Genomic DNA, 22162 nt, shown 5'->3' on the forward strand with positions numbered 1-22162 from the left:
ACGAATAATTAAAATTGTATACGAAAAATCATACTTGTGACGGAGGGAGTGGATACGAAGGAACTAGTCCTGTTAAATATCATGTTCGTGTGTTTTTGAGGTTGTGGCTCTGGTTGATCAGATGCCACTGTCATTACTAGTGCTCCATATATCGTACGTCTGTCTACGTCAAGTTCAGGTAGGTCATCAGTTGATAGTCCAGTTGGTGTGGCTTATGGCTGTGGAGGTAACAAGGTGTGGATCATACCAACCATTGGCGGATACAAGTCACCTCAAGGTTTTAGATACAGAATCATAATTGGATTCCACAATCTTTTACTACCTCCGTCCTAAAATAAGTACAGCCATAGATATCCGTGTTTAGCGCTTTGACCATCCGTCTTATTTGAAAAATTTATAAAAAATATTAAAAAAAACTAGTCACACATAAAGTACTATTCATGTTTTATCATCTAATAACAATAAAAATAATAAACATAATCTTTTTTCAAATAAGACAAACGGTCAAACGTTGAACATGAACAGTACTAAAATTACACTTATTTTGGGACGGAGGGAGTACCTCTTCTTTGTAATGCAAGAATTTTATAAGGATAATTTATTTAGTATATAAAATTTTAAAAGGTGTACTGTAATATAATGACCCATGACCAATGTTTACTGTTTAGGTTCTTTGGGAAATAAGTAGATGGGGTCACCTACGAATGTTATGCATACGTACGCGTACGTAAATGTGTTTTCAACAGGATTTTAGTAAGATTTCAGAACTATCATTGGTCTTCTCTTTAAATGAATGTTAGGGTGCACTTTATTAAGTAAGTGTGATGTACGAATGTAGTGAAGTATTTATACGTGTCTTTCGTGTAATCGAAAAAAAAATCATCAATTTGCTAGAAGCGTGAGAGATTTGTATTCCGGGAGATTTGATCCGCCTTAATATATGGTCCGGGACAAGTCAAGAAGAGAGTGGGGGATAAACTTTACGGCCATCGTTCGTCGCTTGACCAAACCAACGGCCATGGGGACTCGCAAATCTATTCCGTGGCCAACATTGGCGGCCATGGTTGCCCCGGTGGCCACTTGAATTCGTCGTGTGTGATCCAAAGAACGGCTCACATCTCGATCGTTCAGCCGTTCCTCTCTCCCCTTGTGCCGGTCGGAGTCACTAATAAAGAAGGCCAATAATTAGGCGAATTCTACACTGTTCCATGACACTGCCCCTTGGAGGAAATTAAGCTACCCTACTGAATAATCCACTCCATCTAAACTGCTAAATACACCTAGTACTGTATAAAGTGAAAAGAAGGTTGTCTGTACTCTGCAGCCTGTACTGTACATAGCTAAACATAGGGATGGAAACAGTTGGGAAACAGTTTCAACCATTTTCATAGCTATATTTTTTTGAAAAAGGGAATTGAAAACAGTATTAAAAAAATATCGACTATATGAATGGAAACATTGCTACTTCCTCCATCCCATAATATAAGGGATTTTGAGTTTTTGCTTGTAACGTTTGACCACTCGTCTTATTCAAAACTAGCATGGTAGCCCGCGCAGATTACGCGTCTAGCATCATTATATTTTCTCTCATATAATAGCATATATGTTTTCTCATTATATTATTCAAATATATTAAAATGACAACATAATTTTGAATTTTGCAATAACTTTACAAAACTACTAATGTGTAATATTCATATTATATTTTATATACGTGTTAGTTATTAATTATTTTTAATATCAAATTTTAGTTATTTGTAAATTATATATATTCCTATATGTACTCTAGACTCGTCTTTTAATATTTTTTTAATTCTGATTTTTCTGTAAATTGTATTCCTATATAGACTGTGTGCTCTTCTTCCAATATTATTTATTTTTATTTCTGAATTTTCATATTATATTTTATATACATGTTAGTTATTAATTATTTTTAATATCAAATTTTAGTTATTTGAAAATTATATATATTCCTATATGGACTCTAGATTCGTCTTTCAATATTTTTCTTTTAATTCCGAATTTTCTGTAAATTGTATTTCTATATAGACTCTATGCTCTTTTTCCAATATTATTTATTTTTATTATTTCTATGTGAACTCTAAACTCATCTTTCAATATTCTTTAATTTTTAATTTCGAATTTCAGTTACTTCTAAATTATATTCCTATATTGACCTTAAACTCTTCTTCCCATATTTTTCTTAATTTTGAATTTTAATTATTTGTAGATTGTATTTTTATACGGACTCTAAACTCTACTTTTAGTTTTATTATGTTTATTCTAAATTTTAGTTAGTTTTAAATTCCTATATAGACTCTATACTCTACTTCTAATATTCCTTATTTTTAATTCCGAATTTCTATTTTTTTTCTTAATTGTAGTATCCTCTTCTAATATTCCTTATTTTTTAATTCCGAATTTCAGTTATTTCCTAATTGTATTTCTATATGGACTCTAGTCTCCTCTTCTAATATTTCTTATTTTTTTAATTTCGAATTTCAGCTATTTCTAAATTGTATTTCTATATGGACTCTAGTCTCCTCTTCTAATATTCTTTATTTTTTAATTCCGAATTTCAGCTATTTCTAAATTGTATTTCTATATGGACTCTACTTTTTCTTTTTCTCCGATTAATGTGAGAATTTCTAGGCCATGAGAGTGAATGTGGAGGCTCCTTTTCTCCTCTTCTAATATTCTTTATTTTTTAATTCCGAATTTCAGCTATTTCTAAATTGTATTTCTATATGGACTCTACCTTTTCTTTTTCTCCGATTAATGTGAGAATTTCTAGGCCATGAGAGTGAATGTGAAGGCTCCTTTTTCTATTCCTTTAATAATATAATAGATTTTTTGAAATTATTATTTATTTTATTTATAACTTACTTTATTATCTACAGTACTTTAAGCACAACTTTTCATTTTTAATATTTGAAAAAAAATGAATAAGACGAGTGGTTAAACGTTACAAGTAAAAACTCAAAATCCCTTATATTGTAGGACGGAGAGAGTAATATTGAGAGGAAACTATATTTAACTTAGCTTAAGTACATAATATGACCAAACAAATTTAAGCTTACACTCAAGTTAGGGATTTTGTTTAAAAATTTATGGATCCCCAGACCATTCCCTCTATTTTAAAAAGATAACTTTTATATATGAATCTGAGATATGTCTTACATCCATATTCGTATATAAAAGTTAATTACCTTCTCGTAAGACAGAGGAAGTAGATATTTAAAAATATAAAGTGATTACCATATTTTTCTGTAAGAATACGGTTGGTATATTAGGCTTCTTAGCAAAATCGTTTTCATACTTCTTACCATTTCTATTTTCGTGGTATATTAGGCTTCTTAGTGAAATCGTTTTCATACTTATTACCATTTTCACTTTTGCCCGTAACCATTTTGAAGGTAATTTTCGTGACCGTTTTCACCCCCTACTAGATGTGGCAGGCATCTGGACCTCTTTTTGCACCGGTGTGTACCTTGTTGTGTGGCCAAGTAGGACACATGCAGGCACAGAAGGCATGTGTTGGTGGGTGTCATGGATGACGAGTGGAGGCTCACGAGAGCCATGCAAAATGTTTGTCTCACGCTCTTGTTGCATCCGTCGTCCCATGGTCCACGCGCGGCCGCGCGTTCCCTACTGCATCGTCATGCATCCCAATCCACAAACCCCGTGAAAACTGAAACTTGGAGTAGCAAAAGTTTGTACTCTACCTATCATAGCCAGAATTACAAGAGGAAACTCTTTTAAACACTCTCATTTCTCACATATCAACTAAATTGTTATGTATTTTATTTTTAAAAATAGCAAGATAGACTTATATATATCACTTCACAAACTTACAAATTCTAATTCAACTTATATAAATTGTAACAGAAATAACAAATTTAGCTTCAAATATAACTGGTTAGAGTTTAATTTATTGTTTATTTACAATTTATACCAGTCGAATTTGAGTTTGCATGTTTCTAAAGTAATATATTACATATTAATCTATCTTATCATTTTAGAAAACTATTATATTTTTTATTTATTATTGCAAGAAACTGATGGACGTTTATCCAGAAGATTACTTCCTCCGTTTCACAATGTAAGTCATTCTATCATTTCCCATATTCATATCGATGTTAATGAACCTAGACGTATATTTCATATTGATGATGTAAGTCATTCTAGCATTTCCCACATTCATATTGATGTTAATGAACCTAGACACCGGCGGATGTAGAGGGTGGTCCGGGTGGAAAAAAGGGCGATGGATCCCTATTAAAAAAAAGAAAGAAAATAGCGATAATTAAGAAAAAGGAAAAGAGCGATGAAGATTATCTCCCGATCCTGGCGCTCGAAGCCCACAAAAGGACCCACACGCGTCGATACTCGATACGTCGTCCTCGCCCTAGCGCCGCCCCCCATCACGACGCCGCCGACCCACGCCCACGTCGCGCTGTGCCACCCCGACTTGGCCTCCACCACGCCGCTGTGCTGTGTGGCAGTGCCGCCACCGCGAGAGCCAACAAGGAGAAGCCATCTTCGAGCCGATCAGCAGAGTAAAACTAAAAAACGGAGTCATGGACTCACAAGACCTGCCTCCTTGCTACAGTGTGGCGCCGCCGACGCCCAGCTGCCCGCGCCAACTATTTTAGGTTTTCTACTTGTGTATCTTTTTTAATTTTTAGTTTTAAAATTTTGAACTCTTGTATGTTGTGATATTAAATTATAGTACTATATTATAGATTGTTGATTGCTGAAGCATAAAGAAATATAGAGATATTGTATCTCTTTTTTCGAAAACACGCAACAAAGAATATTGGTAATCTTCCTTAAACTTTTATTTCCGTACAAGCTTATTTAAATCAAAATTTTACTTAATTACTAATTTTATATGCTTTTAGATGTTTTATTTAATATATCATGGTAAACTTTTGGTGATTTGACCTAATCTATTATCTATACTTGCATTATTTATATTAGTTTCGTTAGATTTACTGCATTTAGAAAAAAATTTAGGTCGGACCACCCATATCGTGAATCCTTGATCCGCCACTGAACCTAGACATATATTATGTCACATCAATATAAAATTAGCATGGTGGCCCGCGCAGATTGCGCGGCTAGCATCATTATATTTTCTCTCATATAATAGCATACATGTTTTCTCGATGTATTATTCAAATATATTAAAATGACAACATAATTTTAAATTTTGTAGTACTAATGTGTAATATTCATATTGTATTTTATATACATATTAGTTATTAATTATTTTTAATATTAAATTTTAGTTATTTGTAAATTATATTCTTATATGGATTCTAGACTCGTCTTTCAATATTTCTTTTTTAATTTTAAATTTTCATTATCTGTAAATTGTATTTTTATATAGACTCTAGGCTCTTCTTACAATATTATTTATTTTTTAATTCTGAAATTTTATTATTTCTAATTGTATTTCTATGTGGACTCTAAACTCATCTTTCAATATTCTTTAATTTTTTAATTTTGAATTTCAGTTACTTCTAAATTGTGTTCCTATATTGACTTTATATTCTTCTTCCCATATTTTTTTAAATTTTAAATTTATTTATTTATAAATTGTATTTTTATACGAATTCTAAACTCTACTTTTATTTTTTTTTATGTTTATTCCGAATTTTAGTTTGTTTTAAATTCCTATATGGACTCTATACTCTACTTCTAATATTCCTTATTTTTAATTCCGAATTTATATTATTTCTTAATTGTATTTCTATATGGACTCTATATATACGCTACTTATAATATTCCTTATTGTTAATTCTGAATTTCTATTATTTCTTAATTGTATTTCTATATGGACTCTAGTCTCCTCTTCTAATATTTCTTATTTTTTAATTCCGAATTTTAACTATTTCTAAATTGTATTTTTAGATAGACTCTGTCTTTCTTTTTCTCCGATTAATATGAGAATTTCTAGGCCGCGAGACCGAACGTGGAGGCTCCTTTTTCTATGGCTCTTTTTTTTATTCCTTTAATAAGTTAATAGATATATGTTTAGGTTCATTAACATCAATATGAATGTGGGAAATGCTAGAATGATTTGCATTGTGAAACGGAGGGAGTAGAATTCATCTCGGAATTACGAGTCGGATTCCAACATGACGAGGAAGCGGCTGTGCCGCTGCTGCCGCCTATAAAGCCGCCCGGGGGGCGGGGGGGCACGCCACTACGCCACGCGACCTCACCTAACCACGCGCGCGCGCACGCGCCCACCCACGCGGCGCGGCGTCAGATCGCGGCGGCGAGGCGAGGCGAGGCGAGTCCGCGCCGCCAGCAACCTGGTCGTGCCGTGCGAGCCATGGAGAGGATCATCGCCATGTCAGTGGTGGGCGCGGGGCCCGGGAACGTGTTCGGCCCGGGGATGAGCGCCGGCGCGCTCGAGAGCTTCGTCCCGCGGCGGCAAGCGGGCGCCACCGACAACGCGGCGGCCTCGGCGGCGGCGGCGGCGGCGGCGGAGGGAACAGGGCGCGGCGCGACAAGGCCGGCGGAACAGGCGACGGCGGCGGCGGAAGGCAGGAGGGCCGGTGGCGACGGCGGCGCGCGGTTCGATCCAGCGCGGGATGGGCTCCTCTACTGCTTCGAGACCATCTCGCCGCATTGACCCTGCTCTGTTCTTCCGATCCCCTCTTGTTTTGGGGGGGATTTTCTTTGTTTCTTTCTTTCTTAGGTTGCGTGTGATTCGAGCGATTTGGAAACATGTCTCGATTTGTTAATTGCACAAGGATGTCGAGCAATTCTGAAATCAATCGAATTTTTAGTGTTTTTTTCTGCAAAAAAGAAAAGAAAAGAAATCAATCGAATTTGGTACCCGATTGTGCCTTTCTTTCCTTTTTAGTTTTTCTGCAAAATGTGTTAGGCAAGCTGGCGATGCCTAATATTTCCGTGACAGCGTACACCGAACAACAATTAGGGGTTGATTGTTTGTTTCACATGTTAATCATGCCAAGATTTTGGCAAGGCTTATATTGACAATGGATCAAAGGAACAAGGTACACAATATGGCTGCAAGTCCTAATAATAAGGGCATTGCAAGTTGGTGAAACAGGAGCAAACTTGTCTCCATTTAGCTGAAAATAATAAAATAATAGTTATGGGTCCTTTAGCAAATTATTTGTTTTTTTTTTTTGTTATTCTACAACTATCTCACATTTTCAAAGGTTTCTAGCAACAAAGAGAAAAAAAAACTTTACACGTCATGTAACAAAATTTACCATAATATATAGTTACCGTGTAGGAGAAAATACCACGTTAAATATTTAGTGATATTAGAAGCAGGAGAAAATGGAGACATATGTATGTTTTTTTTTCTATTCATTACATATGTCTAATAGACAACTTAATACCTACCTATACATTTCATATACTTTATAAAGCATAGTAATTGAAAAACGCAATAACATAAAAAAAACACATAAATTGGGATGGTTTGTGAGTGAAATCCTAAGGAACATGAAAAATACAATGATTGTTCAATTGTGTTGTTTGGATGTTTCACACGAAAACAGTATTTTGGAGATTTGGGGATGCCAGGATGTTTCTTCCTCCACTCCACACATGGAGCAAATGGGGCTATTTGGCTAGCCTCTTAGTTGTAACTTGTCCGTAGTTAGGATTTTTCTTTGAGCAGTGAGCCACATGAAAAATTTGCATTTCCCCTCTGCCTTTCCCTCCCAAATGATTAATGAACCTATGCCTTTTGTCCGTGATCCCACCGAGAAACTGAATCTGGTAAGCCGATCTCGTTGAGTATTCATCATTCTTTCCTTCAAAACCAACGGTAACTATCCTCACGAAAAATGAGTTTGTTCCTTCAATCACAATTCAAGTCTTCTGTTCCAATAGAGCCCGAAATGAGTTATCTATATATTATCTAGATATAACATGGAAAACTTATATAGACAGTTTTTTGAAATGTACTAAAAGTTTTGTGCACAAGTTTTATTAGAAGGAGCACAAATCGTTTAGGTATGAAGCATATTGTCTATGCTTTAATACAAACGACATCGATGTCCATCAATCACTTATGGGAATACTCCTATGTATACGTCGTATAGAAAGAATTGGCTTATCATGGAACATAAAGAGTACTGCCTAACATGTCCTACCTTCCCTTCAAAATTCAAGAGACATGATAAATATACCTAACACGAATTGCCAGATACCCAAATCACAATTTCCAATGAATATCTCACAAGTCACAACATGCCAAAAAAGTTCATCGCTCTTTCCTCAAAGTCAACGATAACAATCCTCGAAACTAAGCCCATAAAGCATCTGGGCCAACGAACCAATCATCAGCCCGGAGAAAAACTAGCCCACCATGATGGCCGAAAACAGAAGTAGATGGGCCGATCATCAGAAGTAGAGGTTCTTGGAAGGAAAAAGTACACCGAAGGTCCCTCGACTTGTCATCGGGATAAAAACATCCTCGAACCGCAAAACTAGATACGTGGGGTCCCTTAATTATACAAAACCGGCTAACCGTGGGAAAAGAGGGGAAAAGAGAGAGAGGAGGGTGATGACGTGGCCAGTTGACATGTGGGGCCCACGTGGGTCCCATGCTGACTTAGCCGCCACGTCGGATAAAACCGGGTGCAAAACCACCAAAGGATATCGGGTGGCCGGATTTGTATAATTAAGGGATCCCGCATATCTGGTTTTACGGTTCAAGAACGTTTTTGTATTCCGATGACAAGTTGAGGGACCTTCGGTGTACTTTTTCCTTGGAATCGCTGGGCGGGGGGCCGCCGTGAAGAAGGTCTCCGCCGCCATCCCCGGCGGCCGTGTCGAGCAGCCGGTCTCGGCGGCGCCGCCATCGGAGGCGTTCGATGGCCTCAACTTCTTCGAGACCATCGTGATGAACTGATCATCCGGATGATCGATGGTGTTCCTGTTAATTGCCTTCGTTCTTGTGTTGCTATCGCTTAAGCTACTGGCAAGCTAAGTACGTACCTGTAATATTCTTTCGTTTGATTGTAGAATATCATCACTTCTTTAGCCAAATTTCCTATTGTACTAGGAGTATATAAGATTTTATTTACGGATGAACATTGTATAAGACGGAGCCAACCTAGAATCGGGCACGCAATGGGGAGGGAAAAAATCAGGCACTGATGTCAGTCAGTATAACGTATGCGTGCAAAACCACTTTAAACTATTTTTTCTCTTAAATTATGTATTCAAATCATGATCCGATTGAACCATTAAATTCATTGCAATTAAATCTTTAAAACAATACCACACATGGATATATTCCGATGAAAAAAATAGCTTATTATTGAATTATTTTTAAATGGTGCACGATGTTCCACCAAGTATATTGGAATTGTTTAAATAAGTAGATTGAAAATGTTTCAATCATTTAAATCGGGCGTTGTTTCACCTTAAATAAAAACAATGTTTCAGCAAATAACGAAAGAATGTTTCTGTTTACTGCAACATTAGATCTATACATAGTGAAACATTATGAGTATATTAGGTAAAACATTTTTGGTGAACAAAAGAAACGAATTCCCTTAATAGAGTCTTTCCAAAATATGTGGATGATTTATTCCAAAAGTAGTGAAACATTGTAAGTACACTAGGTGAAACATTTTTTTTTAAAAAAAATAAAACGAATTCTCTAAACAGAGGTTTTCAAATATATAGGTGATTTGTTAAAAAAATATTTTAATTCACTAAAATATTAGATCTATACATGGTGACACACTAGGTGAATTTTTTTTAAGAAACTTAGTGAGGCCCAGAGAAACATGCGCACGTGGGTTGGGGGAGGGGGAGCGCCCGATTTTCTCGCCCTCGGCCGGTCGCCCGAGCGGCAGCAATTCCGTCGAACATACCACACTCTTTCGTTCTGCAAACCTCTCCTGCAAATCCACTATAAATTGATCTGCAGGGCATTCTTTTGCTTCCATCCCAAACTCGCAAAGCGAAAGGCACCCAAGAACCAAACCAAGTCGAAGCAGCGCCATTTCATCGAGCCGTCGCGACGCGCAGCGAACGAAGCAGTAGAGAGATCATGGCCATGGAGAGGTTCTTGACATCGCTGGTCTTCTGCGAGTGCGAGGCGCCTGGCATGGACGTCTTCGCCTACGCCGCCGGCACGTCGCTGACAGCCGCCGTGAACAAGGTCTCCACCGCCAGCCCCGGCGGCCGTGTCGTCGGGCCGGCGGTCTCGGCGGCGGCGCCATCATCGGAGGCTAAGAAGGACGCCGCCGGCAAGGCGCCGCGGCGGCTGCTGCAGGCGGCGTACTCTCCGGCGTTCGATGGCCTCAACAGCTTCGAGACCATCGTGATGCACTGATGATGATCATTGATCACCCGGAATGATTATTGCCTTCGTTTTTGTGTTTAAGCTATAGCAAGTACTACTAATATTCTTTCCTTTGATTGTTGAATATAATCAATTTTTAACCATGTAGTATTGTAAAAACATAGATTATCTTTGTTACTGATGGCCATTGTATATGATTGGTACTGAAGGATAAATTTTAGAGATCAATCCAATCAGGAAGAATTTGAAGTCATATTGTTCTTTTTTATCGACGTTGTTTGCTGAAACCTACCGGAACTTTTTTTATGTGTTCAGGTGCTGAATAATGATCCAATGCTTTTGCTTCCCATTGTGCACATCCTCTCTGAAAGAAGCGGAGATCTTTTCAACGGAGAAAAGAAAAGTACAAAACTGTAGTCTCTGCACGCACGCGAAAAGTTCGTTTCGAGTACGCGGCGATATCTGACCAGTGACTACTGACTAGTAGGCCGTTTCAAGCAAACTAATTAACTGTAGAATAGTTGTAATTTTGTACAGTAACGGTCGTGCTTAAGCATTGAGAAGGTCGGCTTGTGGTTAATAAGGCCGCTGGGTTCGGGGTTTAATTCTACGAACCCCCTTGGGACATCATAAACTGATCAAACCTGCCTTCGTTTTCGTTGCCATCCTTGGTACTGGCTTTCGCAGCCATGATTATCCCAACCTCAAAATCCGGCATCTTCAGATTTTCACAACCTCACCCAAAAGCTAAACTTCCATGGCGCTGATTTGTCTGTACAGAGTATCAACCCACACCCACGAATGCGGCATGAACTATTACGGGTTAAATGCACAATATCTTGATAGTGCAAAGGGACAGAGCAACATGTCCTGAAGATGGATTGCCCGCGGAACGGAGTGCCGTGGGTGTTCGGAGTTTAATTCTCCGACCCCTTTTACCATCATGATTCATGAATAGAAAACCTGCCTTCGTCTTCATTATATTCATTCATGGTGTGGGATTAACGTCGGCTTTCGCCCATGACAGCGTATCCTGCATCCTCACCCAAAGGCAAACAAACGTCACTTAATTAGCTAGATTGGCCTATACAAAGTGTATCAGCATAGCCGCGTACTTATGTGCATGCATGTACTACCAGTAGGCAGTAACTGCCTGAGATATCGGGTTGCCCTCGAGAGAGACCTCACTAGCCAGCTAATTAGCAGTCCTAGATAGTAGTATCATCAAGTGTGAGATTGTTGTTTAGCGCAGGCAAAGGGACAGGGCAACATGTCGTGACGAGTGGATGTCTTGCGAGTGCTCGACAAATGACGGGCAAACACGTTGCCAATCCAGCATTATTTTTCAAATGAAAAGGCGGGGGGCCAAAGAGCAATAACATAATAGGGGAGAGGGCAAATCGATCTAAGCAAAGCATATCTTTGAGATAAACATGAGCTAGCGAGTGTGGTGTTTGTGTCATCCTCCACCGGCTACCTCGATTCGCTTTATCAAACTCCGTCAGTCAAAAACGAACCAGTAGAGGCAGCCGCTCAGGTCAAAGAGGCAACCCAGAATATGCACGGCCGGTTTGATCTTTTGACCAGTCCCGACACGTACACCCATCTGTTTTGTTCGGCGGCCGACCGGAACGTTCATCCCCTTATTTCCACTGAACTGCCCTGACTTTTCTTTCGTCAAGGCTTAATAACCATTTTAGTAGTACTACTTGTAGTAGTAACTCCGTAAAAACGAAACTGTCCAGTACCAGCGCTAAGTTTCGGAAAAGTAGAGCTAGGTAGGTTCGGTAAACCAACATCACCTTCACTGCACCGTCGTGTCCGGTAAAAAGCACCTGCCAATTAGGCAAATTACACGGCATGTGCCACGTCGTTGTCGCACCACGGCTTCGCCTACCCCTACGGACGCCGCAGAAGCAGTGGCCGAACCGATCCCCCGCGCCCGCGCAGGCGCAGCGCAGCATATCACGGAAGAAACATTCGCCCGCCAGGTGCGGTGCGGGGCGGGGGTGTCTGCCAAGTGCCCAACCAAACACCAATCACCACATACGCCGACCAACCCCATCCACCCCGAAATCCCCACAAGTGTCGCCGCGCCCCCACCCCATCCTGCATCCTCCCATGACCACCCGCCACGTCTCGCCCACGCGCGCGCGCACCGCCCCCAATCCGTTTCTCGTCGGTTGGAACCAGCCTGACCGACCGCGTCTGCGCCATCCCCCGCGCGCGCGCGTCAATTCGAGCTGCGAACTCGCCGCACGACGTGGGACTGGGTCCAGTCCTCCGCGCGCGCGTGCGTGCGTGCGTGCGTGCGGCGCGTCGCGTACACGAGCTTTCCCGCCGCGTCACGGCTCACTCACCTCCGTTTCCACCCGCCTTCTCCCCGATTCGCTGACCTCGCTCTGCCTATATATAACGACCAGCGCCGCGAGAAGCCTCAAGTCTCAACCCAAGCACACACAAATCAAACCAAACTGGTCAGCAAAGGCAAAAGTGAAGCACAACTGCACTATTTCTTGATCATGGACAAGATCCTGGCCTTCTCCATCCTGAGCTCGTCGCCGGCGGAGATCGCCGCGCCGGGGTACTACACGCGATTCTCCTGGAGGACGACCAGCGCCGGGAAGCAGCAGAAGGCGGCGGCGGAGAAGGCGCCGACGAGGCAGCAGGAAGGGGAGAAGCAGCAGGCCGGGCGGAGCTCGCCGGCGGCGGCGGCGGAGAGGAAGCCGGTGGCGAGGCCGCGGTTCGCGCCGGAGTTCGACGGCATCAATTGCTTCGAGACCATCGTTCCCTTCTGACTCTATCTCGATGCTTCAATTCTTCTCTTAGTTTTTTTTTTGTTTAAAGAGGCGTAATTTGTACAGAGCTGTGGCATACAGCGATCAAATGAAACTGATGAATGACCATACGTTTATTTGATTTAAAATCAAAGTTTATTCTCTTCTTCCTGGTATGGTTTTGAGCTCAACGTGTTTGCATCGAAATTGGTTTGGTTTTCTTTTTCGTGTGAACGCGAAGCCTGATCGGTATCTTAATTCCCCGGGAAAAATAATTATAATCAGTATCTCAATTATAAATAAATTCGTGCCAGATCATACACGTTACCCTCGAGCTGCGAAACTGACCCTCTCGCCAACTAAACTTGACAAGTTCCTTTCAGGCCAGCGACAGCGAAACGCACCCGTCGGTTGCTTAATTAAGCGTGCGAAACGTGTCCCCTTCTATATTCGATAGCGGACAGGTTGGATTGGAGCGTCCCAAATTTGGATTAGTCACTACTATTGTGCAACAAAGTTAAAAAATCACAAGTTCAAATTTGGATTCAAATAAGCCTACAGACGTATAGAAGTACGTAGTAAGACAGCAAGACAGCTGAATCAAACAAAACAGGTCAAATTCAGTACACAATTCAATTTGATTTCAGAAAAAAAGAAGAGGGGCTCATATTCGATTAGTTTCCAGCTCTGTACAACCCGTCATCTCAATTAAAACAACAGATAGAAGCTGGATAGTTAGGGGACTAGTAATCATCGTATACATGTTCGTGTGAAATTTTTTTAAAAAAACACCAAATTAGTACCCCGTGTCAGATCAAATCCTCTCGTGTAGTAATAATGATGATTTCGCAATGGCTAATGCATCACGATGGTCTCGAAGCAGTCGATCCCGTCGAACTCCGGGGCGAACCGCGGTGGCAGGGGCGGCGCTTCGCGTGGCCGCCGCCGCTCTTCCCTCTGCGACGGCGAGCTCCCCTCCCCGCGCTGCTGCTGCTCCGACGGCTGCCTCCGGCCATCCACCGCCTGGTCATCCGCCTTCCTCCGCCACGACAGCCGAGCCCAGTAGCCACCGGCGGCAATGTCCGCCGGCGACGCGCTCAGGATCGAGAATGCCAGCACCTTGTCCATCACCGCCGACGAAGACGACGAGATCGAACAACCTCTCGACGAAAAACCTGGCGTGTAGGCTTGAATTTTGCTTCGAATTTGTGGTTGCTTGCCTTGATTGCACAGGTTGCCAATGGGGGGGGGGGGGGGGGGGGGGGGAGATCGGGGATTATATATACTCGTGGGGGGGGGGGGGGGGGGGGGAGGATTTGTGTTGTAATCGAAGTGGATTTGTGTGTTTTCTTGGACAGATGGGTCGAGAAAATTCGCGGACGCGGTGGAAGGCGAGGCGGCCGAAAGAACGCGAGCGTACGCGACCTGGTCACCTCGCCGCGTGACGCACGCGACTGCAACTCTGCAAGTGCAAAAGCCAGGGTGGTAGCGTGGATCTCACGACGGCTTCGCGCGCGAGTTCCTTGCCGTCAACGTGTGAACTTCCTTGACTCTTCTTCGGCTTGGACTGCAGGCCGAGTTGGGCCACGTGTGAGAGAACATGGGCCGAAAGTAGTACACATGCTCCTTGACGTCAACGTGTGAACTTCCTCGTCAACGTATGAACTTCCTCGTCGGAGTCTGACTCTTCTTAGGCTTGGACTGCGTCGAACGCACGTCAAATGGCTTGTGTCATTTGGCCCATTATGTCTCATGTGGGCTTTTTGGACCGGCAATACTGGCAGAAGATTCAGAGAGGTGCAGTGTTTGGTTTTGGAATAAGTTCACTTCATGACCCTCAAGAGTGATCGAAATCTAATCCATAACCCTAAACCACAAAACCGGATATCTCGACTCCCCAAACTCTTAAAACCGGTGCAATTTGACTCCCTCGGTGGTTTTGGAGGGCGGTTTTGCTGACGTGGTGCCTACGTGGTAATATTGACCGAGCCTTTGATCCACGTGGCGTTCGACGTGGCACTTACGTGGCATTAAAATTAAAAAATTTACGTGGGATCCGTCTGTCATTCACACACAGAAAAAAAAATGTGGGGCCCACTAACTGTGGGACCCACATGTCAGTCCTCCTTCCTCCTCCCTCTCTCCCTTCTCTCTCTTTCTCTCCCCTTCTTCCCCTTCGGCCGGCGGCGGGGCATGGGCCGCGGTGTGGCGCCGCCCGGCGGGAGCTGAAGCGGTCCCCGCAGTGGAGGAGTCGACGATGGCAAGGCCAGCGCTCGGCGAGATGGGGTCGGCGTCTGTTCTCTGCACTAGCCGGCGACAAGGGTGCTGATCGGTGCCAGCGTCACCGTGGCCTTCTTCTTCATCATCTTGCCGCGTGGCGGCACGCCGCCGGAGGTGGTATCGTCGTCCAAGGAGGGCGGGATCTGGGGGCATCGCGATCGTGGCGGCGTATTCCAGGTTGAGAGCTATGGGGAGAGGTGCGAGCACGTCGCCGAGGAGGATGGCCATGATCGCCGGCGATTCCCGCGTGGCTACGTCAACTACCTGTACCTGTTCGACTGCGTGTTCAGTAAGGAGCGTCGGGTTCTTGCTACGGCGTGATGGCGGCGTGGCTCGCCGTGCTGTTCTACCTGCTCGGTGACACGGTATTTCTGCTCCAGCCTCGAGGTTCTCTCGTGGCTGCTCCGCCTCTCCCGGCGATCGCCGGCATGACGCTCCTGTCGCTCGGAACAGCGCGCCGGACGCGCTCTCCACCATCGCGTCGTTGCCTACGGCGGGGGAGAGGGGGAGACCACCGCCGTGGGGCTCAACGGCGTGCTGGGGAGCGCGATGCTCGGCATCATCGGCGTCCACCTCGGCGCGCGCGGGGTCGCCATTGACAAGGTGAACTTCTACCGCGACATGTCTTTCCTCCTCGTCTCCCTCGCCGCTGTGGCCGTCGTCCTCGCCGCCGGCGAGGTGACAATCTGGGGCGCCCTCGCCTTCACCTCCCTCTACGTCGTCTACGTCGTCGCCGTCGCCTTCACCCACGGCCGCTCCCCGAGCAAAGGCCACGACGCGGCGGACGCCTTCTTCGAGCTCTGCAACGTAGCAGAGACGAAGTTCTATGGCGACCAAGAACCACTCCTCCCCGAAACCACCCCGCCGGTCGATTTCCTCCACGTGGTTGCCGGTGGAGAGGGAGTCAGCGCATGTCAGGAAACTTGCAATTCGCTCACAACTCACACGCTCAACCTCACTGAATCTCTGAAACTCTGAAGATTGTAAGACTGTGAACAGTAAACTGAAAAACCGAAGAATAGAGTTCTGAACAGAGTGGTTTTTGTGCTGCTTAAGTCTCACCAGTCACCGCAGCTTCTCTGTTTTCTTCTCTATTTATTCATCTCCATCAGCAGTTCGTTACATGCATAACTGGAAAGAACAAGCCAGACTTCAGCCAACCACTACATGCATGCAAAACAGAAATTAAAAAGCTCAAGATTGCAAAATATCCATCAGCGCACGCGGCACCATCGCCGACGAACCACCAAGATCCCGACGCGAGCCAGCTTCCTCTTCTATCGTGGCCATCGTCCCGCTCCCGTTCTCACTCACTCCCCGCCGCCGACTGCCTCCAGTCCGGACTATCCAAGAAGAGCCGCGGCTGAGCGGGGACGAGGAGCCTCGCCCTCCTCGTCGGTGCTGAACGGCGCAAGTGGACGGAGCGGCAGCCAGACATGTCCCTCGACGCCGATGCAGTTGATGGAGATGTGGTCCAGCGACTCGCGAGCCGTCGGAGACCGCACCGGTAACCGCGAGGGCGAGGATGACGAGCAGCATATTGGGCCGCCGCCGCCGCCGTTCCCCTCGTCCTCCCACTATTGCGAGTCTCCGCGGTCGAGCTGCCGCCGTCCTAGTCGCCGACCGCGCTGCACCCTGATGCCGCCAGCCGCAGCTGCTCACCCCGTCCTCCCGCCGCTGCTGGCAATGAAGAAAGAGAGAACGTAGGAGAGGAGTCACTGACAGGTGGGCCCCACTTTATTGTTTTTAATTTATTTGATGACTAGGATGCCATGTAGGCGCCACATCAGCGAAACCGTCTTCCAAAACCATCGAAGGAGTCAAATTGCACCGGTTTTAAAAGTTGAGGGATCGAGATATCCGGTTTTATGGTTTAGGGTTACGGATTAGATTTCGATCATTTTTAAGGCTCACGAAGTGAACTTATTCCTTTGGTTTTCTTTCTCTCTTTGGGGGGACGGCGTAAGTCAGAATATGCGGTCACAAGTTCGTCAAACACGTTCAAAAGAAGCAAAGGGTACAGTACTGCAGTTGCAGCACTTGACTGACAACCGCTGCAGAAGTGACGAAGCGACAAGTCAATGCTATTCTCAGCGGTCATCTGCCTGTGTCTCCGTCCGTCTGCTTTGCAAGATAAAGCAAAACTCTATTCACAACTCGAGATTAACCATATGTTAATATTATCTTATTTTGTGTAAACTACTTTATCTTTATCTATATAAGTTTCCAACACCACCTTAAGCCAGGGTTTCCCAAACCGCCGGGGCCGGGGTTACCGCGCCCCGGCGGGAAGCACGGTTACCGCGCGGTAACCGTGAAAAACCATATGAAACCGTGCAAAATTTATCAAAAATTCAAATTATTTTTAAAATTTATTTGAATTTAAGGAGGTTACCGTAGTATTTATATTACCGTACTCCCGTGGTAAACCCGGTAACCATAATTCGAACCCTGCCTCAAGCTCGACCGGGGCAAGATTTGAAGCGGAGAGATTGCTGAAATGGTACTACTACTACCTGAAATCCATCTTAAGCGCAACTTGACTGCAAAAAGGGGCAAGAACAGTTGGATTTCGCCATGAGAGTGAATAACTGATGAGTAGTTAATGACCGAAGAGAATGAAGAGAGAAACCTTTTTTTTCTTTAGAGATGGCGAATGAAGCCTGAGTAAGTAGTTGAGACTACTCCTAGAGTGGAGTATAGTAGAGTGGTACCTCCTCTTTCACAAGAGGGCCAGTTCTTTCATGTATCTCAAAAGGCCAATCACTTGCTACTCCTCCTTCAAATCCCCCCCAAAATTACAAACCAATTCAGCGCGAAAAGCTACTTAACTGGACCCAGTTGATACTCCTACGGGAAAGAGACAGTGTATCTGGAAACAACAAACATATGGGCATTCATAATTTGCTCAAAACCGCTGGCCGATGATACCAAAAGCCATACCACCCACTCGTATACTCTAGTGTATGTACATCATCTTTGTTGCACATCGGTGTAGACATGAGCACGCTTTGTGGAGTAGACAACAATTTTTCCTGCAACAAAACCGGGGCCTCTTTTAAAATCAGGTTGTGTTTAGTTCAGCGTAAAGTTTAGATTTTGGTTGAAATTGAAGATGGTGTGACTGAAAAGTTGTGTGTATGACAGGTTGATGTGATGGAAAAGGACTGAAGTTTGGATCAAACTTTGGATCTAAACACAGCCTCAATGTAGAGCAGTGAGTAGTAGACGAGAGCACCTGGGTCCTATTTAGTTCGGGAACGAGAATTTTTGGCGTGTCACAACGGATATATGAATACACATTCAAAGTATTAAATGTAGAAACTTCGAGACGAATTTATTAAGCCTTATTAATCCATTATTAGAAAATGTTTATTGTAACATCACATTATCAAATTATGGAGCTATTAAGCTTAAAAGATTCGTCTCGTAATTTACACATAATTTGTGTAATTAGTTTTTTCTATATTTAATACTCTATACCTATGTTTAAATATTCGATGTGGTAATGTGAAAAAAAATTTGTTTGGAATCTAAATGGCCGCCCCATTTTTCTCCATCTTTTCTTACCTCTTTTCCCGGACATCCGGGACCCACCCTGCTTTGTGTGCTCGAGAAATACTCCAACTGGATCAACTACAGTCACTGACTTGTGGGTCCGAACAAACCACGGGCCCACTTGTCAGCCTTCGATGGTGTTGCTTCTTTTTCGCTACCCAACGTGACAGAAGGCGCGCCCACCCGGCGATGCGGATCATCCTGGCCGTCTACGGCCATCGCGGGTTCGGGCGCGCATGGGCCTCGGGATCCGTGCCCGCGAAGGTGATCTTGGTGGGTCCCGCAAGGAAAATATCGTCTCCGGAGTGGGCCCCGTTGTCAGGGTCAGCCTAGCCGAGGCGGGAGGACACGTGTACGGCGACCCAGGCGAGGTGGGCCCGGTTTGGCATTCACCCACCCGCGAGGGAGGCAGTAGCAGCAATGAGGAGGAGCGAGACACGGGGAATCTGGCAAGCGGGCCCGGCTTACAGCTGGGCAATAACGACGCCTCACGTATCACCCCCCTAGTTCGCGCGCACTTTGCCCGCTTTTTTTTTTTTTTTACGCGCGCGCCTCCTCCCTCTCGTAGAGGTAAAAAAAAGTGGTGCGAAAACCGCGAACGGCAGCAACGGTAGTTTTGCTTTGCACTCTACTCAAACTCAATGCTGCTGCCACTCATGCTCTTCCCATTTGCCACATGTGAAGGTTTTGTACATGCATCGTTTGGCATGCAGCTGATAAACCGTAAAACAGCATGTAAAGAAAAAAAAATTGTTGGCAAATTTTTCATGTATATTTTATGTGTGGTTTAAAAGCTAATGTAAAAAAAACTACGACAAAATACTTTAAATTTTTTAAAATTTAAAATTTAGCACTTCCTCCATCACAAGATAAGTTTGTTCTTCTCCTATCACACATACCAATAGAAAACCTAAAAGACTAAAATACCTATATCTTATCAACTCTCAATGCAATGTTTTCTCACTTTATCTACTTCTAATACAACTTAGTATTACTTATTTTCACGAACGTCAATACAATGATTATCCAAAAATAAATTTATTTTGTGACAACTAAGAGAAGCTAAAAAAATAAACTTATTATTGGACGGAGAGAGCAAAATGTAAGCAATGCTACTGTTTGGTTTTTTAAAAATATCTTTAACTCTTGTGATGCAATGTTACTGTTTGGCCCCATTGGTAGATGATGGGTAATGTCTACTAGTACCACTATTGTGCACAGGGAAATTTACTCGTGATCGCAAGGACAAGGTAAGAAAAGTTTAATCAATCGAGCTCGTTGAATGGAACAAACAAACACCCCACATTCCATTAAGCCCTCACACGAAACAAAAGCTTGGTACACGTAGAACAAAATAAAAGTTGGAGCCTCCAAAGAAACGAGACCTTCACTAGCTCCCCACATACCAAGAACAGTGTCACTCTAGCTTCTTCCTCTTTCTCTCTATAAATCTTTTCCCGAGCCAAGAAAACCACCATTAAACCCACCACCACCGCCACCTCCTCCACCTCCATGGCGATGGCGATGGCGATGCACCGGTTCAGCCTCTGCTGCGTCGTCCTCCTCGTGCTCGCGCCGCTCGCCGCCGTCGCGTGGCGGCCGTGGCCGCCACGGAATGGGAGCGGCGAGGTTGAGGGGATCGGGGCGTCCAAGAAGTTCGAGGGGTCGTCGGATTTCGTCAAGCTGCAGTACCACATGGGCCCCGTCCTCGCCGCCGACATCACGGTCCACCCGATCTGGTACGGCCGGTGGCCCGCCGAGCAGAAGCGCACCATCCGCGCGTTCCTCCGGTCGCTCTCGCCGCCGGGCTCGGCCTCCGGCGATGGCGGCATCCCGTCGCCGTCCGTGGCGGCGTGGTGGCGCACCGTGCGGCTGTACACCGACCAGACCTCGGCGAACGTGTCCGGGGTGGTGAGGCTCGGGCGGGAGAAGTGCGACGCGCGCGCGTCGCGGGGCGGGCGGCTGACGCGGCTCGACATCCAGTCCGTGGTGCGGGACGCCGTGACGGCGCGGACGCGGCCGCTCCCCGTGGACTCGAGCGGCGTGTACCTGGTGCTGACCTCGCCGGAGGTGGTGGTGGAGAACTTCTGCGGGCAGGTGTGCGGCTTCCACTACTTCACGTTCCCGTCGGTGGTCGGGTACACGCTGCCGTACGCGTGGGTGGGGAACTCGGCGGCGCGGTGCCCGGAGGTGTGCGCGTACCCGTTCGCCATCCCGTCGTACGTGGGCGGGGGGCGGAGGGCGGAGGCGCCGCCGAACGGCGACGTGGGCGTGGACGGGATGGTGAGCGTCATCGCGCACGAGCTGGCCGAGCTGGCGTCGAACCCGCTCGCCAACGCGTGGTACGCCGGCGAGGACCCGTCGTTCCCGACGGAGATCGCCGACCTGTGCGAGGGGATCTACGGCACCGGCGGCGGCGGCGCGTACACCGGCCAGCTGCTCACCGACGGCCGCTCCGGCGCGTCGTACAACGTCAACGGCGTCGGCGGCCGCAAGTTCTTGGTGCAGTGGGTGTGGAACCCCATCCTCAGCTACTGCTCCGGCCCCAACGCGCTCGACCAGTAGCCGCCGCCGCCGCCACGCACGAACGCAGTGTTCGTCCGCCCATGGATTCGGATTCCTCTTCTTGGGAATCCATGGTAGCTTTAAATTCTTGTATAGATCGAGCCGGTGAAGTGAACAAGGGTGGCGATGTTTGGGGTTTTGGGTGACTTTGGGTGAATGGATGGTATGTTTGGGGGAGACTGTTTGGAACTTTGAGATTATTTTGCTTACCACCATGGCTCAAATGCTCAATTCGTTTGTTCGAGTTCGTTCTTCTTGAACTAAGTTTGAATTCGAACTCAGCAATTTGGCATTGCAACAGGTAAAATTTCATGAGAATTTTGGAAGCTAGACATGGGCATGGCCGCATGGGCAAAACAGTCACAGTTCAAACGATGTTGAGATGGTCGTTGATTGACAGGCGGCCATTAATCACGGGATTAATTGATGCCGGGGATTGAAAACAAGATGAGATTGATGATGCCCGTGAGTGTGAGTTGTGGCAATGATTCATGGGCAATTGCGGTTTTTGTTGTGTAGCGCAGGCACAAGCACAACACTAGGCAGTGTTAGTGTGTGTAGGCATTCAGCTGAACACAGCTGGTTCTGTTTCTGTTTCTCTCTTCTCTTCTAACTACTGCACTAACACTGCTTCGTGTAGTAGTGTACTAGGTCTGTGTTT

The 22162-nt window shown here is 45.1% G+C and overlaps 4 protein-coding genes across 4 annotated transcripts; 3 read left to right on the plus strand and 1 right to left on the minus strand.

Moving 5' to 3' along the window:
- Window positions 1-6227: 6227 nt before the first annotated feature.
- Window positions 6228-6857, plus strand: LOC127777396 (uncharacterized). The gene has a single exon (XM_052303980.1). The coding sequence runs from the start codon at window positions 6347-6349 to the stop codon at window positions 6647-6649; it is 303 nt and encodes a 100-aa protein (XP_052159940.1). The 5' UTR covers window positions 6228-6346; the 3' UTR covers window positions 6650-6857.
- Window positions 6858-12747: 5890 nt separating this feature from the next.
- Window positions 12748-13261, plus strand: LOC127775896 (uncharacterized). The gene has a single exon (XM_052302209.1). The coding sequence runs from the start codon at window positions 12844-12846 to the stop codon at window positions 13117-13119; it is 276 nt and encodes a 91-aa protein (XP_052158169.1). The 5' UTR covers window positions 12748-12843; the 3' UTR covers window positions 13120-13261.
- A 111-nt stretch (window positions 13262-13372) lies between these two features.
- LOC127775897 (uncharacterized) lies at window positions 13373-14336 on the minus strand. The gene has a single exon (XM_052302210.1). The coding sequence runs from the start codon at window positions 14224-14226 to the stop codon at window positions 13954-13956; it is 273 nt and encodes a 90-aa protein (XP_052158170.1). The 5' UTR covers window positions 14227-14336; the 3' UTR covers window positions 13373-13953.
- Window positions 14337-20272: 5936 nt separating this feature from the next.
- On the plus strand, window positions 20273-21782 carry LOC127778124 (protein EXORDIUM-like 3). Its single transcript, XM_052304780.1, has one exon. It carries the CDS (start codon window positions 20449-20451, stop codon window positions 21499-21501), a length of 1053 nt encoding a protein of 350 aa, XP_052160740.1. The 5' UTR covers window positions 20273-20448; the 3' UTR covers window positions 21502-21782.
- The last annotated feature ends 380 nt before the right edge of the window (window positions 21783-22162 follow it).

The sequence above is a fragment of the Oryza glaberrima genome, chromosome 6, assembly GCF_000147395.1.
Source record: "Oryza glaberrima chromosome 6, OglaRS2, whole genome shotgun sequence".
Lineage (NCBI taxonomy): Eukaryota > Viridiplantae > Streptophyta > Magnoliopsida > Poales > Poaceae > Oryza > Oryza glaberrima.

Excerpts from the sequence above, each read along its gene's own strand:
- LOC127777396 (XM_052303980.1), top strand. The coding sequence starts at position 6,347 with ATGGAGAGGATCATCGCCATGTCAGTGGTGGGCGCGGGGCCCGGGAAC.
- LOC127775896 (XM_052302209.1), top strand. The coding sequence starts at position 12,844 with ATGGACAAGATCCTGGCCTTCTCCATCCTGAGCTCGTCGCCGGCGGAG.
- LOC127775897 (XM_052302210.1), bottom strand. The coding sequence starts at position 14,226 with ATGGACAAGGTGCTGGCATTCTCGATCCTGAGCGCGTCGCCGGCGGAC.
- LOC127778124 (XM_052304780.1), top strand. The coding sequence starts at position 20,449 with ATGGCGATGGCGATGGCGATGCACCGGTTCAGCCTCTGCTGCGTCGTC.